At 41.7% G+C, this 18,372-nt stretch overlaps 1 protein-coding gene across 2 annotated transcripts in view; it reads left to right on the top strand.

The window, feature by feature from the left end:
- The window catches only part of MPPE1 (metallophosphoesterase 1), an 86,067-nt gene that overhangs the window by 2,435 nt on the left and 65,260 nt on the right, over window positions 1-18,372 (top strand). For both annotated transcript variants that reach the window (XM_075826438.1, XM_075826439.1), the window contains 2 exons: window positions 12,363-12,721; window positions 16,410-16,518. In XM_075826438.1, coding sequence (XP_075682553.1) covers window positions 12,453-12,721; window positions 16,410-16,518 — 378 coding nt within the window. In that variant the 5' untranslated portion in view covers window positions 12,363-12,452. The remainder of the gene's footprint in view (window positions 1-12,362; window positions 12,722-16,409; window positions 16,519-18,372) is intronic.

The raw sequence follows: 18,372 nt of genomic DNA, 5'->3' as shown, positions 1-18,372 counted from the left end.
AGAAAAAAAAATATTTAAGGCTTCGTTCACATCTGCATTCAGTGTTTCCGTTGCTCTGCTCCGTCATAGGAGCAAAACAACAAAATTACCAGAAACGTCTGAATCGTTGCATGATGGACACCATTGCCGCTCGATGGAACTCAATGCTTTTAATGGGTTCTGTCGTTTAATATTTGCCTGGCCATTTTGACCGAATCTGCGCTCCTAACGAACCTCCTACGCAGATGTGGGCATAGCCTAAGAATTTTGAGATAAAAGGCCATTTTCACAAAGCAGTATTTTGCATCAGTATTTGGAAGCAAAAACCAGGAAAAAGGAAAAGTTTAAGGCTGGGTTCATACGTGGCGGAATTTCACTTGAATTCCGCTGCGGACACTCCGCAGCGTTAATCCGCAGCAGAGCCGTTTCTCCATTGACTTCCACTTCTATTTAGAAGTGTTCGTTTTAGACGATGCGTAAAATTCCGCTGCGGAGCATAGGCTGCGGAGCGGAATTTGGTGTCCGCAGCATGCTCTGTCTGTTGCGGACCAGTGGCGGACTGGTTGCGGACTCATGGCGGAATTTCTCCATTGACTTCAATGGAGATTCTAAATTCCGCAATGAAGTCCGCAGCTGTCATGCACATGTTATGTGTGCTGCGGATGCGTCTTGCTTTTTTGACATGACATTTCTTCATTCTGGCTGGACCTATGTATTTCTAGGTCTACAGCCAGACTGAGGAAGTCAATGGGGCTCCCGTAATTACGGGAGCGTTGCTAGGAGACGTCAGTAAATAGTCACTGTCCAGGGTGCTGAAAGAGTTAAGCGATCGGCAGTAACTGTTTCTGCACCCTGGACAGTGACTACGATCCCAATATACAGCAACCTGTAAAAAAAATTGAAGTTCATACTTACCGAGAACTCCCTGCTTCTGTCTCCAGTCCGGCTTCCCAGGATGACGTTTCAGTGTAAGTGACGGCTGCAGCCAATCACAGGCTGCAGCGGTCACATGGACTGCCGCGTCATCCAGGGAGGTCGGGCTGGATGCCGAAAGAGGGACGCGTCACCAAGACAACGGCCGGTAAGTATGAAATTTGTTTACTTTCACTAGGGAAAGTGCTGGCCCTTCTCTCTATCCAGCACTGATAGAGAGAAGGGAAGCACTTTTACCGCAGTACGCAGCAGCTAGTCCGCATCAATTTACTGCACATTTTGGGCAGATCCGCCGCAGAATCTGCAACGCAGATTCTGTGCGGCATTGATGCGGACAGTTGTGGAGGAAATCCGCCACGTGGGGGCATGCCCTAATGGAAAATTTTGCACCTCCTCCATGTTTTGACTTTCAAATACTCACGCAAAATACTGACCGAAATGCTGCAGTGTAAAAAGGACTAAAAAGTACGACAAGGCAATTAATCGAAAAAATACCCGAAACCGAAATTCAGCGCCGATAACCGATGTCATCTTGCACGTTTCGTTTTTTCCCCTGTTTCAACTGTATCTGCGTCCTCAGGAAGATGAGCCTTATCGCACATGTACATCCCATTTTACAAGAATATATCCTTCTGCACTGTAAGGAATAATTTACACTAGTTTTGAAGGGTCCACTCTCCCTTTTTCCTCCACTAAAAATGGATCCTGGAAGATGGGAAAAAAAAACATAATTTGGGAGCTTTTTTCTGCGTATCCTCTTAATCCCTCCTTCATGTCCACTTTTCTTTCCAGCATTTTAAAACACAAAAATCCCATTCTTTTTTTTAGTGGCGTTTTTACATGCATTTTTGGTGTAAACCATGCAAAAAAGAACTAGAGCATGTAGCCAAAAGTATATAAGAATATGACAATTTTATTACACAAATACGACAAACACTGTATTAAACCCTAGACGCAACTGTACGTCCGGGTGGCCAGTGTCTTAGCGCACCAGGACGTACAGTTACTGCGCAGTTCCCGGTGCACACTGTTGGTGACAGTGTGAACCGGGAGGCCAGCTGTCCCCAACAGCTGACACTCCACTGTTGCCGATCAGCGGCTGATTTTCGCTGATTTTGGCAATTAACCCCTTAAATGTGGCAATCGATTGCAATCGCCACATTTTAGGTGTTTCTAGCACATCGGCAGACCTCACAATGAAATCGTGAGGATTGCAGATGGCTAGCATGGCGACCGGAGGCCAAGTAATGGCCTCCGTGTCTGCCATGTACGGAAGCCTATTAGGACCAGCCTCCTGATAGACTTCCTGTCAGAGTGACAGGAAATCACGGTGTCGTTCCCAATTCACACTGTCGGTGACCGTGTCAATGACCCCGTGCATCGGGAACCGGGAGGTCAGCTGTCCCCGACAACTGACACTCCACTGTTGCCGATCAGCGGCTCATCGCCGCTGATTTTGTCAATTAACCCGTTAAATGCGGGGCTCGATAGCGATCGCCACATTTAGGGAGTTTGTAGCACATCAGCAGCCCCCATGCAATTGTGGGGGCTGATGCTTGTGATGGCACCCGGAGGCCAGGCAACGGCCTCCGGGTCTGCCATGTATGGAAGCCTATGAGGACCAGGCTGGTCCTCGTAGACTTACTGTCAGAGTGACTGTGACGTCACACTGACAGTTGGAATACGTTACACTACCTAGGTAGTGTAATGTATTCTAGCAGCGATCAGAGCTTCAAGTGAAAAAAGTTAATAAAAATGTTTTACAAAAGTGTAAAAATATATATATATTTTTTCCTATAATAAGTCTTTTATTTAAAACGTTAAATAACAGTACACATATTTGGTATCACCGCGTTCGTAACGACCCAATCTATAAAACTAGAATGTTATTTTTCCCACATGGCTTAACGCCGTAAAAAAAACAAACTAAAAACAATGCCAGAATCACTATTTTTTGGTCACCACCCCTCCCAAAATATAGAATAAAAAGTGATAGAAAACTCGCATGTACCCCAAAATAGTACCGATAAAAACTACAACCCGTCCCGCAAAAAACAAGCCCTTACACCGCTTTTTTGACTGAAAAATAAAAAAGTTATGGCTCTCAGAATATGGTGACACAAAAAATTTATTATTTTATAAACAAGTAATTTTAATGTATATACATTTGGTATCACCGTAATCGTACTGACCCGCAGAATAAAGTTAAGTTGTCGTTTTTACTGCACGATGAAAGCGGTAAAAACGAAACCCAAAAAGCAATGGAGGAATCGTAGTTTTTTCCAATTTCAACCCACAAAGAATTTTATTTTCGGTTTCCCAGTACATTATATGGTACTTTAAATGGTGTCAATAGAAACGAATAACTCCTCCCGCAAAAAATAAGCCCTCACACCGCTCTATTAATGGAAAAATAAAAAAATTATGGCGTTTGGAAGGCGTGGAGTGAAAAACTAAAATGGAAAAGCAAAAAAGAATCAGTCCTGCAAAGGTTAATTAATTTCTATTAAAAAAAATCAATTACTACCACATGTGGGGTATTGTCATACTCAGGAGAGATTGCGTTACAAATTTAGGGCTTATTCAGATGAACGGGATATACGTCCGTGCAACGCGCGTGATTTTCACGCACCTATATTAGTCTATGGGGCCGTGCAGACATATGCGTGATTTTTACACAGCGTTGGTCCGCTGCGTAAAAGTCACGACATGTTCGTTCTTTGAGCATTTTTCGCGCATCACTCACCCATTGAAGTCAATGGGTTCGTGAAAACCACGCATGCCACATGGAAGCACTTCCGTGCGAACTGCGTGATTCGCGCAACAGCTGTGAAAAGGATGAATGAAAACAGAAAAGCACCACGTGCTTTTCTGTTTACAAACATCCAAATGGAGTGTCATAATGATGGCGGCTGCGCGAAAAGCACGCAGCCGCGCATCATATGCTGATGCCCCACGGAGCTGTTAAGTGCCTTTTGCGCAGGCAAAACGCTGCGTTTTTTGCGAGCGCAAAAAGAACACGCTCATGTGAATCCAGCCTTAGGCCTGATTTACACGAGCGTGTGCGTTTTGCGCTTGCAAAAAACGCGGCGTTTTGCGTGCGTAAAATGCACTTAACAGCTGCGTGTGTCATCAGTGTATGATGCGCGGCTGCGTGATTTTCGCGCAGCCGCCATCATGACACTCCGTTTGGATGTTTGTAAACAGAAAAACACGTGGTGCTTTTCTGTTTACATTCAGAGTTTGACAGCTGTTGCGCGAATCACGCAGTTCGCTCGGAAGTGCTTCCGTGCGACCTGCGTGGTTTTCACGCACCCATTGACTTCAATGGGTGCGTGATGCGCGAAAAACACTGAAATATAGAACATGCCGTGAGTTTTACGCAGCACACTCACGCTGCGCAAAACCCACGGACTGTCTGCACGGCCCCATAGACTAATATAGGTGCGTACGACACGCTCGTGTAAATGATGCCTAAGGGCGACTTTTTCTCCTTTATCCCTTGTTAAAATGAAAAAAATCCCCATTTTAGTGGACAAAAATGTTGATATTCATTTTCACGGCCTAATTCTACTAAATTCTGCAAAAAAAACCTGTGTGGTATAAATGCTCACTATACCCCTAGATAAATTCCTTAAGATGTGTAGTTTTCCAAATGGGGTCACTTATGGGAGTGTTTCCACTGTTTTGCTCCATCCAGGGCGTTGCAAACACGACATGGCACTGAAAACCAATCCAGCAAAATCTGCGCTCCAAAATCCAAATGGGGCTCCCTCCCTTCTGAGCGCTGCCGTGGGTCCAAACAGCAGTTTATTACCAAATATGGGGTATTTCCGTAATCGGGAGAAGATGCTTTACACATGTTGGGGTGCATTTTCTTGTTTATTCCTTGTAAATATTACAAATTTCTATGTTTTTTCAGAAAAAAAGTAGATTTTAATTTTCACAGACTAACTCCAATAAATATAGCAAAATACCTGTGCTTACTATACCCCTAGATAAATTCCTTGAGGGGTGTAGTTTCCAAAATGGGGTCACTTTTGGGGAGTTTCCACTGTTTTGGCACCACAAGACCTCTTCAAACCTGACATGGTGCCTAAAATATAATCTAATAAAAAGCAGACCCCAAAATCCACTAGGTGCTCCTTTGCTTCTAAGGACTGTGTTTCAGTCCATTAGCACACTAGGGCGACATGTAGGATATTCCTAAAAACTGCAGAATCTGAGCAATAAATATTGAGTTGCGTTTCTCTGGTAAAACCTTCTGTGTTACAGAATTTTTTTTATTACAAATGAATTTCGGCAAAAAAAAAAAATGAAATTTCTAAATTTCCCCTCTACTTCTCTTTATTTCCTGTGAAACGCCTAAGGGTATGTGCACACACACTAATTACGTCCGTAATTGACGGACGTATTTCGGCCGCAAGTCCCGGACCGAACACAGTGCAAGGAGCCGGGCTCCTAGCATCATACTTATGTACGACGCTAGGAGTCCCTGCCTCGCTGCCGGACAACTGTCCCGTACTGTAAACATGATTACACTACGGGACAGTTGTCCTGCAGCGAGGCAGGGACTCCTAGCATCGTACAGAAGTATGATGCTAGGAGCCCGGCTCCTTGCACTGTGTTCGGTCCGGGACTTGCGGCCGAAATACGTCCGTCAATTACGGACGTAATTAGTGTGTGTGCACATACCCTAAAGGGTTAAAAAACTTTCTGAATGCTGTTTTGAATACTTTGAGGGCTGCAGTTTTTAAAATGGGGTGATTTATTGGGGGTTTCTAATATATAAGGCCCTCAAAACCAGTTCACAACTAAACTGGTACCTGTAAAAATAGCCTTTTGAAATTTTCTTGAAATTGTGAGAAATTGCTGCTAAAGTTCTTAGCCTTGTAACGTCCAAACATGCAAACATAAAGTAGACATGGGAAATGTTAACTACTGACTAATTTGTGTGGTATTACTATCTGTTTTACAAGCAGATACATTTAAATTTAGAAAACTGCTAATTTTTGCAAATTTTCTCCAAATTTTGGTGTTTTTCACTAATAAATATTAAATTTATTGACCAAATTTTTTCACTATGATAAAGTATAATATGTCACGAGAAAACAATCTCAGAATCGCTTGGATAGGTAAGAGCATTCCCAAGTTATTACCACATAAAATGACACGTCAGATTTGAAAAAATTGGCTGTGTCACAAGGCCAAAACAAGCTGCGTCCTAAAGGGGTTAAAAAACATATAAAGACAAGACTCTAGACAAATTTATGGAGCGAAACATGGAAATTGCTGGATAACATGTAAAAATAGAAAGGCTTTACTGAATAACTGCAAAATCTATTTCAGACCCAAAGGGGTTCCATACTGATTACCTCTAATACCCTGTAAACCTTTACGACTAGTGGAACGGGGAATAAGAGAAATAGCAGCCTTACCTCAAAAAGCAGCCTTACCCATAGCAGCAAAGGAAGTTGTATGAACCAATGTGCGCTCTACCACAGAGACCGCGGGGTCTCAAAGTGTTTGCAAAGTGAAGTCCCCAAGTGAGACAAAAAAAAAAAGTAAAATAATTTAAAAAAGTTTATGAAAAAATATATAAAAAGATTACAGTAAAAATAAAATAAAACCACTTGTTTCCCCCAAAAAGTGGTTTTATTTAGTAAAAGTGTAAAAAAAAACAAACCAAAAAACAGCCTACACATATATGGTATCGCTGCGTTCGTAACAACTCAAACAATAAAGTTAACACATTAATTAAACCGCCGGGTGAACGGCGTCCAAAAAACCCCATAAAGAACTATGGCAAAATTCCTTTTTTTTCTCCCATTCCCCCCCATAAAAATAAAAAAAAGTTAATCAATAAGTCCCATGTACCCCGAAATACTACCAATGAAAACTACACCTCGTCCCGCAAAAAACAAGCTCACATATGGCTACATCGACGGAAAAATAAAAAAGTTACTGCTCTTGGAATGTGGCGTTGCAAAAACAAGTGGTTTTTGTTTTAAAACGTTTTTTATTTTGCAAACGTAGGAAAACATAAAACCTTTAGATATTTGGTATACCTGTAATCGTGCCGACCCATAGAATGAATGAATGTTATTTATGCCGCATAGTGAACGGCGTAAATTTATAACGCGAAAATCAATGCTGGAATAGCTGTTTATTTTCAGTTCTTTCCTAAATTAAAGTTAATAAAAGTTAATCGATTATATTATATGCACCCAAAAATGGTGCAATTGTTGACGGGATAAAAAAAAAGTTATGACTCTTAGGGCAGATTCACACGAACGTTGCGTTTTTGCGCGCGCAAACAACGCAGCGTTTTGCGAGCGCAAAAACCATTTGACAGCTGCGTGTGTCATGCGTGTCTGATGCGCGGCTGCGTGATTTTCGCGCAGCCGGCATCATAGAGATGAGGCTTGTCGACGCCCGTCACTGTCCAAGGTGCTGAAAGAGCTAAATCTTTCAGCACCCTCGACAGTGAATGCCGAACACAACCGCGAAAAACCTGTAAAAAAAAAAAAGATAAAGTTCCTACTTACCGAGAACTTCCCTGCCGTTGCCTTGGTGACGCGTCCTTGGTGACGCGCCTCTCTTGACATCGGGCCCCACCTCCCTGGATGACGCGGCAGTCCAAGTGACCACTGCAGCCTGTGATTGGCTGCAGTCTGTGCTTGGCCTGTGATTGGCTGGAGCTGTCACTTGAACTGAAGTGTCATCCCGGGAGGTCGGACTGCAGGAAGGAGACAGGAGTAATCGGTAAGTTAGAACTTCGTTTTTTTTTACAGGTTCATGTATTTTGGGATCGCAAGTCACTGTCCATGGTGCTGAAACAGTTTAACTCTCTCCCGACGTCGCGGACCGGAAATTTTTTTGCCGGGTTCGGCCAAAACGAGTTTGGCCGAACCCGGTGAAGTTAGCTTCGGTTGTCCGGGTTCGCTCCTCGCAAAGACACTCCGTTTGGATGCTTGGAAACAGAAAAGCACGTGGTGCTTTTCTGTTTCCATTCATCCTTTTGACAGCTGGTGCGCTGTTTCAGTCTGTTCGCACGGAAGTGCTTCCGTGCGACCTGCCTGGTTTTCAAGCACCCATTGACTTCAATGGGTGCGTGATGCGTGAAATACGCAGAGTTATTGAACCTGTCGCGTATTTTGCGCAGCGAACAAACGCTGCGCAAAATACACGGACTGTGTGTACTGCCCCATAGACTTCTATAGGGCATTGCGTGCCGCGCGAAAACCACGCGGCCTACACGCTGCCAAATCACGCTCGTGTGAATCCCCCCTTAGAATGCGACCGTGAAAAAACAAAAAAGAATCCTTGGTCATTAACGGTCAAAAAGGCCTGGTCATTAAGGGGTTAAGGTAAAATCTGGCTGCAGTGTTTTTGGGCAACAACAACATCTGTGAAAAATGCCGCTCAAAACACAAATCAGCTTTTAATGTAGGTTTATTTTATTTTATTTTTATTTCTTTAACAGAGATCCTGCCCAAGCTCCTAACTCTCAGTTTAACAGACCCCCCCCCCCCCCCCCCCAAAAAAAAGATTTCCTTGCCGCCGGAAACTGACAACAGGATTTGGAGGGGAGGTGTATTGGGTGCGCTTAAAACAAATCGACAAAGCAGGAAAGGACATCCATCTTGCTGACCAGTTATCTGGAGAAGGGGAGTGCAATTATAAGAGGGTTGGGAAGGGACGGAGACACCAAGATATTTAGTAGCAGATGTTTGCCAACGGAAAGGAAAAGAGTGGGAGAGCTGTCTGTTTAAGTCTTTGTGTACTTTAAAGTCTCTAACGTGCCCGTATCACTCAAATGCTTTAAAGGGGTTTTCCACGTCCAGACAACTAATGATCATCAGTATATGATTGGTGCGGGTCCCGTCTGCCTCTGGGAGCCGGATGTTTTGAACGGTATGTTGGAGCCAGAAGCAGACCGCTCCGACCACTGCAGTACTGCAGCTCGGCCGCTACTCTGTGGCTGGAGCCATCTGCTTCCGGCTCCAGCTACTGCATACCGTTCAAAACATCTGGCGGTAGCCGGGGCGGCTGATCGGTGCAGGGTCCATGTGTCAGACCCCCACCGAACATATACTGATGACCTATTCGGTGGACAGGTCACCAGTTGTCCGGTTGTGGAAAACCCCTATAAGAATGAAAGGGAAAAAAATGTGGTGGTACAAGAGGAGGTCATCTAGAGGAGGTCATCTGTGTATATGTTAATTGCACTTTGAGCCCCTGTTATGCCAGAGATGTTTGGCTAATTATGTAGTACTACTGCGAAGTGTTTCAAGACTAGGACGCATAGCAATGGGGGCAGCACGTAGTCTTGACGAGCCATTCTGTACTGGCACAGTAGCTGATAGAACACCATTGATACGTTCCATCAGGTCAGTGTATAATTCAAATTAATCATTGCAGTTATATAATGAAAATGGTGGGTGAGGCGCTCTCTGTGCTTTACACATTCCTAAAACCAGTACAGCTGGTATTTCAGCATATCCGTGCCAGAACACTGCAGTGTGACAGGAAAATATTACACCTGAAAGGGGTTCATTATTTACTATTTCTTAAGTCTTCCATCCCTTAGGGCAAGAATGTATATCTGCATCTTGTGTGCTATGTTTAGGATCACTCGAAGCACAAGCTACACTTTAGCAGCTATCACTAGGATGAACTGATCCCTGAGGCGTCACCTGTTGGAAAATATGTGGATCAACTGAAATAGTAGGGGGGGGGAGGGGGGCTGACATTGTGTACATGTCTCTGAGCCATTCTGCGAACAGGATGCCCTGCTGTTATATCCAAATGTGCTGCCATGACACATTGGCTTGGTGGGACAACCCCTTTAAAGGGAATGTTTTATGTGTTTATATTTTTCTTATTTTTAAAAACTCTCATGGGGTGGTGGCATTGGAGACACACACACTTCCTTCCTGCATTGTCTGTGTAGACAGTACAGTAGGATGTAAGTGCTTTATGGACCCTGAAATGGGACTAAGGCCAAGATTATTACAGTCTCCAGGAACTGATGGAGTACAATCTCTCCCCAAAGGCCAGGGAGGCACAGGAGAGGTGCAAATTGAGCCTTACCTGTTTGTACAGTGTATACTGTCCTGTCTTATCTAGGCTTCCAGCAGTAAATAGAGCTGTGAAAAAAATAATAATAATCTATATATACATTTTTTTTCCATTTTCACACAGGAAGCATCAGGCTATTGTGTCTGCTCTAATGGCCTATCGCTCACCTGTTAGCTTTGCTGTATAAACTGTATTAAGTCTCATTATCATTAGGGTGTGGGATTTAATGACCACTCTATTTACTGCTGGAAGCCTAGATAAGACAGGACAGTATACACTGTACGAACAGGTAAGGCTCAATTTGCATCTCTCCTGTGACTCCCTGGCCTTTGGGGAGAGGTTGTACTCCATCACTTAAATTATCTATATAATATATGTATATATCATGGTTTAATATTTTTCTGTGGATAGTAACCAAAAAATGATGTGGACAGTAACCAAAAAAGTAAGTAACTTTAATGCAGGAGCGTTTTTTTTTTTTTCTTTCTTCCGTTTTTTGATTGTCTCATTTCTAAAGCCATGACTTTTTATTTTCCTGCAGACATAGTTATGTGAGGGCTTTTTTGTGCAGGACAAGTTGTATTTTTTTATTTCGCCATTTTGGTTTACATATAATTTATTAATTAACTTTTTTGGAAGCGTAATGGAAGAAAAACACAGAAGGTTCGCCATTCTTTTTTGCATCTTACCGTGTGGTGTAAATAACATAACATTGCTTTTTATTGCATTTTTTGGAAGGCAGGATAAAAAGAAAACTGTAATTCTGTAATTGTTTTTTTATTATATTTTTTACGACTTTCACCGTGCAGGTTAAATAATGTAATGGTTTTATAGTTTGGCTCATTATGTAGCAGCGATACGAATTATGTGCAGCTTTTTTTTTTTTTTTTAATTATCATGAAAGCATTCTGTAAGGGGGAAAATTTGGTATTTTGTACTTGGGATTTTCCATTATTAACTTTAGGAAGCTATTTATTTATTTAATTTTTTTTAGTCCTACTTTGGGAATTTACTTTGTGATCATTTGATCGCTTTTATAATGCACTGCAATACTTCTGCATTGCAGTGTATCATGCCTGTCAGTGTAAAACTAGTAGGGCCTAGTAGGCATACACTGAAGGCAGACCTGGGTGCCTTTGTTAGGCGCCAGGCTGACCTGGAAATCACCGGCACCCCGCGATCGGGTCGCAGGGCTGCCGATGGGGTGAAATGAGGCAAACCCTCTAAAACCGCTTAGATGCCACGGTTGCTTTTGACCGCAGGATCTAAGCTAACTTTGATCCCGCCTGTTAGAGCAGGAGCCCAGCTGTCATTAGTCAACCTGGCCCTATCTCTAGCTGGCATGGGACACCCATGCTGGACTTATGTCACTTCGCCGCTTTTTCATAATAAGTACCTTTAATGACCGCCGTGAAAGAGGATAAATCAAAAACCTGATCTAAATAATTTTGTCATTTTCTGATGATGAATTCCCTTTAAAGGGAATGTGTCACGTGTTTAATTTTAGTTTCATCAAAAAAATTTTTATTTGGGTGACTATAATGGGGACACACACTATACAGACACACACTGGATAGGTAAAAAAAATGCTAGATCGGTGGGGGTCTGACTGCTGGCACCCCCAACGATCGCCAGGACGGTGGATTGTTTCCCCCCTCCCCAGCCGCAAGACGGCGGCTGGGAGGAGTTTTAATGGAGCAAAGGCTGTGCATGCGCGGTGTCACTCTATCCAAAGTCTATGAGGCTAACGGAAACAGTCGAGCGCGACACTCAGCTGTTTCCGTCAGCTCCATAGACTTTAAATGGAACAACACATGGCATGTGCGCCCTCTGCTCCATACAAACTCATCCTAGTATTTTCATCTGTCCAGTGGACGGATAAAAAATGCTAAAGGTTTATAGCCCTTTAACTTGTCCACCTTCTAATGATGAGATGTTTCTCCTCATCCTGTCCCTGTATATACAGAAAAGCTGACAAGTGATCTACAGAGAGCAGGAAATATCAGCTATTTGTGACTGCTCTAGTGGCCAGTGGGGAACTGTAACGTTTAATATATAAAATTATAAAACCCAACAAAATTGAAAAAAAAATATGTGATGATACATTTCCGTTAAAGGGAATCTCTATCTTTTTTTCCAATAAAAAAGAGCACACATATGATGGGATAACTTATCTATGATCATGTGTTGCAAATATGTTTTTTAGAAACGCCATCTTCTGTGGTTTTGCAAAACCCACACACCCTGCTGAAAAGCAGTTAAAAAAAACTTTAAAAAAAACAGAAAACCTAAAAATTAGTTTACTTTGAATTTGAAATCTTGTGTATTGACTAGACTGAGTAGTTACTATGCCTTTCTTTATGTAGGCCAAATGCAGCCATCATGAAGCCACCTGAGATACAGACTAATGCTCATGGACTTCATATGTTGTAGGAGCCCCTGTGATCTACATAAACATGGCTCCAATGAAGACTGGACTTGGTACAAAAAAGAGTTCCCGCCTTAACAGAAGAAATGTGTTTTTGCTAAAGTCCCTTGGTTTAATTTTTTTCATTATTTTTTTCTGTGAGTTCTTGCTTTACTATCTTGTTATAATCCAGTGCCACTGGCCCAAACTGAAGACTGTGATCAGTCCACGTACAACCGCTCCATTGAAGGCCATGTTCTTATCCGATACTCATCTGCTTGGGGAAATCACTGGTCATTGGTTTGATAAGTTAAGGAGGTAAGAACTAAGAAAATAGGCAATCCTACTAATTATGTACAATATTTCTACAAAGAGCAGTAAAACTATAAGATATACATAGAATGCTAGCAGATTAATTTGGACACATAAGCTTATGGTTCAGATGAAAATTCACTCCTCTCCCTCCGATCAGAGTGTTACATTTTACTTTGGGGGGTGGGCTGATTTATCAATGTATTTACGCCAGTTTTTTTTGCTGTAAATACATTGAAAATATGGTGTTCAAGATGATGTTTTTTATTGCTACAATGCATCTAAATGAAAAATCAACTTTGCTAACCGTCTTAAATAAAGAAAAAATCCTACCATTTGTGTATACAGCTCACATTCAGACCTATGTTTCTACATTGAAACCCTGTGTGTAGTCTAATCCTGCCGTCATGTACTCCCTTCCATCTTCTACTGTGTAGGTTGGCAAGAAGCAGGTAGAAGTAAAAAAGGATTTTCACACTCCTTTTCCAATATATATTTTCAAAAATATAATCTGTTTTGTGTCCAACTTTCTAGCAGGTATTATAGGGAGTGCGAAACCAGTACCGATATAAGTATTAACATGATGAAGATCATTACTATGTCAATAAACAAAAATATGTATCTCGAAGATCTTAAAATCTAGCTCACATCACGTTTTTTGCATCCATAGGGCTCCATTAGCCCGAGAGAGACCAAAGGAGTGTCCTGTTTGTCTCCGTTGTGCTGGTATACGTCGGTATACCTTTATATTTAAGAATGGAATAGCGTAGTAGACCACAGGGATTCAGCAAAAAACTTCGGCATTGTAGTTCTTGAGATCAGTGTCCATAAATGGACAATGACGTCAATGGCTTTTCCACAGCCGTGTTCACCAGCCAGATGGCATCCGATGCTCTGGCTGGGGTCTACGGCATTGTAAAGCTGTTAAAATCACTGTCCATACAGGGCTGGATTCCACGGGCCAGAGAGGTTGCGATGCTGTGGCTGGGAACTCTGACATTATAGCTTCTGACATCCTTGTCCATATATGGACAATGATGTCAAAGGCATCTCCAGCGCTGAATCTCCCAGACAGAGCGCTTCTGACAATCTGGCTGGGGACTCAATAACAAAGCTCTTGACATCACTGTACATACACTACCATTCAAAAGTTTGGGGTCACCCAGACAATTTTGTGTTTTTCATGAAAACTCACAGTTATATTTATCAAATGAGTTGCAAAATGACTAGAAGATATAGTCAAGACATTGACAAGGTTAGAAATAATGATTTTTATTTGAAATAATAATTTTCTCCTTCAAACTTTGCTTTCGTCAAAGAATGCTCCATTTGCAGCAATTACAGCATTGCAGACCTTTGGCATTCTAGCTGTTAATTTGCTGAGGTAATCGGGAGAAATTTCACCCCATGCTTCCAGAAGGCCCTCCCACAAGTTGGATTGGCTTGATGGGCACTTCTTGCGTACCATACGGTCAAGCTGCTCCCACAACAGCTCTATGAGGTTGAGATCTGGTGACTGCGCTGGCCACTCCATTACAGATAGAATACCAGCTGCCTTCTTCTTCCCCAAATAGTTCTTGCATAATTTGGAGGTGTGCTTTGGGTCATTGTCCTGTTGTAGGATGAAATTGGCTCCAATCAAGCGCTGTCCATAGGGTATGGCATGGCGTTGCAAAATGGAGTGATAGCCTTCCTTATTCAAAATCCCTTTTACCTTGTACAAATCTCCCACTTTACCAGCACCAAAGCAACCCCAGACCATCACATTACCTCCACTATGCTTGACAGATGGCGTCAGGCACTCTTCCAGCATCTTTTCAGTTGTTCTGCGTCTCACAAATGTTCTTCTGTGTGATCCAAACGCATCAAACTTCGATTCGTCTGTCCATAACACTTTTTTCCAATCTTCCTCTGTCCAATGTCTGTGTGCTTTTGCCCATATTAATCTTTTCCTTTTATTAGCCAGTCTCAGATATGGCTTTTTCTTTGCCACTCTGCCCTGAAGGCCAACATCCCGGAGTCGCCTCTTCACTGTAGACGTTGACACTGGCGTTTTGCGGGTACTATTTAATGAAGCTGCCAGTTGAGGACCTGTGAGGCATCTATTTCTCAAACTAGAGACTCTAATGTACTTGTCTTGTTGCTCAGTTGTGCAGCGGGTCCTCCCACTTCTCTTTCTACTCTGGTTAGAGCATGTTTGTGCTGTCCTCTGAAGGGAGTAGTGCACACCGTTGTAGGAAATCTTCAGTTTCATGGAATAGCCTTAATTTCTAAGAACAAGAATAGACTGTCGAGTTTCACATGAAAGCTCTCTTTTTCTAGCCATTTTGAGAGTTTAATCGAACCCACAAATGTAATGCTCCAGATTCTCAACTAGCTCAAAGGAAGGTCTGTTTTATAGCTCCTCTAAACAGCAAAACTATTTACAGCGGTGCTAATATAATTGCACAAGGGTTTTCAAGTGTTTTCTAATCATCCATTAGCCTTCTAACACAATGTACCATTAGAACACTGGAGTGATGGTTGCTGGAAATGGGCCTCTATACACCTGTGTAGATATTGCATTAAAAAACAGACGTTTGCAGCTACAATAGTCATTTAGCACATTAACAATGTATAGAGTGTATTTCTGATTAATTTATTATCTTCATTGAAAAAAACTGTGCTTTTCTTTCAAAAATAAGGAAATTTCTAAGTGACTCTAAACTTTTGAACGGTAGTGTATATGGAGAAGATATGGGCAGCACAGCAGAACAAGACCAGCCTCCAGGGCGAAATGGGTGCAGACATCCAAAGATCCGACTTGTAGATCCCAGAACGTCCAGACCAGTAGTAGAAAAGAGAGACGCAGCACTCCAAACAGATGGTATAAAAAGATGGATTTATTCTCCTATAAGTGCAATAAACAGTGCAACGTTTCAGCTGCTCAATGCAGCCTTTGACAAAGGCTGCATTGGGCCGCTGAAACGTCGCTCTGTTTATTGCACTTATGGGAGAATAAATCCATCTGTTTGGAGTGCTGCCTCTCTCTTTTCTACTACTGAACTGTACATATATGGACAGTGACGTCAGGAATTTTTCCGGGCACAGCGTTTCAGTTAGCGCCCTGCCGTGGGGGTTTGGGCGATGCATCACACTGTATGCCTATATAGCGGAACATATTCTTGTCGGAGGTATACGTTGAGATTCCTCCAAGATGTATACCTCAGACGGAATACAAAAACACGATGGCGACTAGACCTAAAATATACTTGAAAAGTTCTCTTTTGTAATTCATTGCACATGGATCTTTCTTACGGTCTCTAGATTGCCTTATCTAAATATAACTCCTCAAAAACAGACCTCTGGATTTGGGTCCGAACTTGGTAAAGAGCTCCCGACATGCCGAGTGAATTCCTATAACCCCATACTGTAGGTCCTCTTTATATAATTTGAACTTTCATTGCCTGCAAGTATTCTTTATTTTATTATCTGTGATTTTTCCACTTAGAACATTAGATTGCACTGATGGTCTTAAAACAGACTTTGAATATTAGCGTCTTTTAATATATTTTTTTGACTTGTTAAAAAAAGAAAAAAACTGTTTAAATATTGTAATGTAGAAACTGTGATCATCCTACTATTTATGTCTTCAGAATTTCTTATATTCTATTGGAAGAATTTCCTATAATATGTAATGTAATTTTTTGGTTAGGGAATGGCAAATGGAGCGGGCCTATCAGAGTACTATTTGGCTACTGCAGCCAGACATTGTTTTCATCCTCGGAGATCTATTTGATGAGGGAAAATGGAGTAACTCTAAGGTGAGACATATAACAATAAGGCTATTGTCTATATTTGAATGAATATAAGTGTAAAAAAAAGACTTTGAAGCAGATCTGTCACAAAATATGCTGTCCTATTAAGGGGAGAATATTTGACTGTTTTGACTAGCTATTATTTGAGTCCATTGTATTCTTTAGCCCCTCCAACCTCCAACAATAGCAGATGGCCACCGATGTGCACAGGCATGTATATCAGCGGCTCCATGGTTAGTTTAATCCATATGCAGCGATTCGGTCCTGTATAGAACCGTTCTCAATCTTTGAGAGAGGTTCTATACAGGACCAAAACATCGCATATAGATTAAACAAACCACTTTTTTCACTTTTGCAAATTTAGAGTGCTGCCTTTCCTTTATTTTATTGTAAGAAGACCCCTGGCCTGGATCTTGGGATTTGCAAACGCTCCGCACCTTCAGTGGTTTTCAGTGCTGCTTTGGACTTTTCTGTCCGTCCGTCCGTCCGAATATAAATGATGCACAGATGAGAATTCGTCTGTGATGGCCCTTTAGGTTGCACTACGCATTGGTTTATTTAGCGAAGTTCTTTGAAGCCTCTTGCACCTGCGCAATAGATTATGCTCCGTGCAGTTGCTACGCAGCGAGACATTTCCGCTGTCAATACACGAGCATGCGCAGTAGTGCCTGGAGGACGCCAGGCAGCTAGACAACGCATGGATGTTCACCGCAAAATAGAAATGTAGAATTTACATGTTCCAGGATTGGGGAGTGGCCTTGTAAATCCAACCAAAGTACACATGGTTGCATTTATGATTAAATGTTAATCAAGCTTAAAATATGCTTATTTTTAAATGTATGAATATTTTTATTACTGGGTATTTATCACTTCACGCAATTACATTATTGTACCAGATGTATTTTTATAATTGTACAATATCTGAATACACACTTTGTTAATGATCCCTCATTGTTAATGAGACATGCAGGATATATGGTGTATCACCATGCTTGAAAAAGGTCCTAGAGCAGGACGGAAACGTTGCAGCTTTGTTGACTGAATAAAACGACACCTTTTTTTTTTTTATAATTCAAAAGGTGCTGTGGGATTTCTTGATCGATCGATCTATCTCCGCAAAAAGTGGTTTGTTAATCCACGTCAATGCAACGTTTCAGCCACAAGGCCTTTCTCAAGCATTGTGATACACAATTCTAGTTCTAGTCACATTCTATTGAACGTGACAAATATACAATGTCTCAATAATCTATAAATATCCAATAATTAAACACATTAGATACAGAGGAGGCGGGGAATGGAGCCACTTACCAATCAAAAGACATCGCATAAGTTATAAAAACCAGCATATCCCCAGATGAATGCAGGCACAGTCAAGGCTGAATATGTACTAACAGGACATGGAATTTCGTACTCCATTTGAAGAAAAAATTTGAATAAATACGGTTTGGATATCATTTTACTCAATATAGAATTTTTACAGAGGGATTTACAAGAGTCTCCGGTCAAATTATCAAATCTTGACTCCGCTCTAAAATCTACATTACTTGAGCAAGAGTGTACCAAGTTTATAGAGAAACAAACAGCCTAATAGAACACGTTTAGGTCTGATACTAAGGAAACCAAGAGACCTAAATTGTATGCAAATTTACAAGATTACACATCAGGAGAAATGTACTCCAACCATCAATTGTGATTTGTATAACCCTTTTTCAAAACATCAGAAAAGAACCAAGGATTATCAAAATAAACAACATAATGGAAAAAAAGAGAGCCATTTTTGAGGACAGCCGCATAAAAGAAAATCTACTAGAAGAGGTGGGCGCAGACCGAATATAACAAGGAAGAACCAGAATGTCAAGG

This window comes from Rhinoderma darwinii, chromosome 5 (assembly GCF_050947455.1).
Source record: "Rhinoderma darwinii isolate aRhiDar2 chromosome 5, aRhiDar2.hap1, whole genome shotgun sequence".
In the NCBI taxonomy this organism is placed as follows: domain Eukaryota; kingdom Metazoa; phylum Chordata; class Amphibia; order Anura; family Rhinodermatidae; genus Rhinoderma; species Rhinoderma darwinii.
Note: the sequence above shows the minus strand (reverse complement) of the source record. Positions and strands in the feature narration are given on the sequence as shown.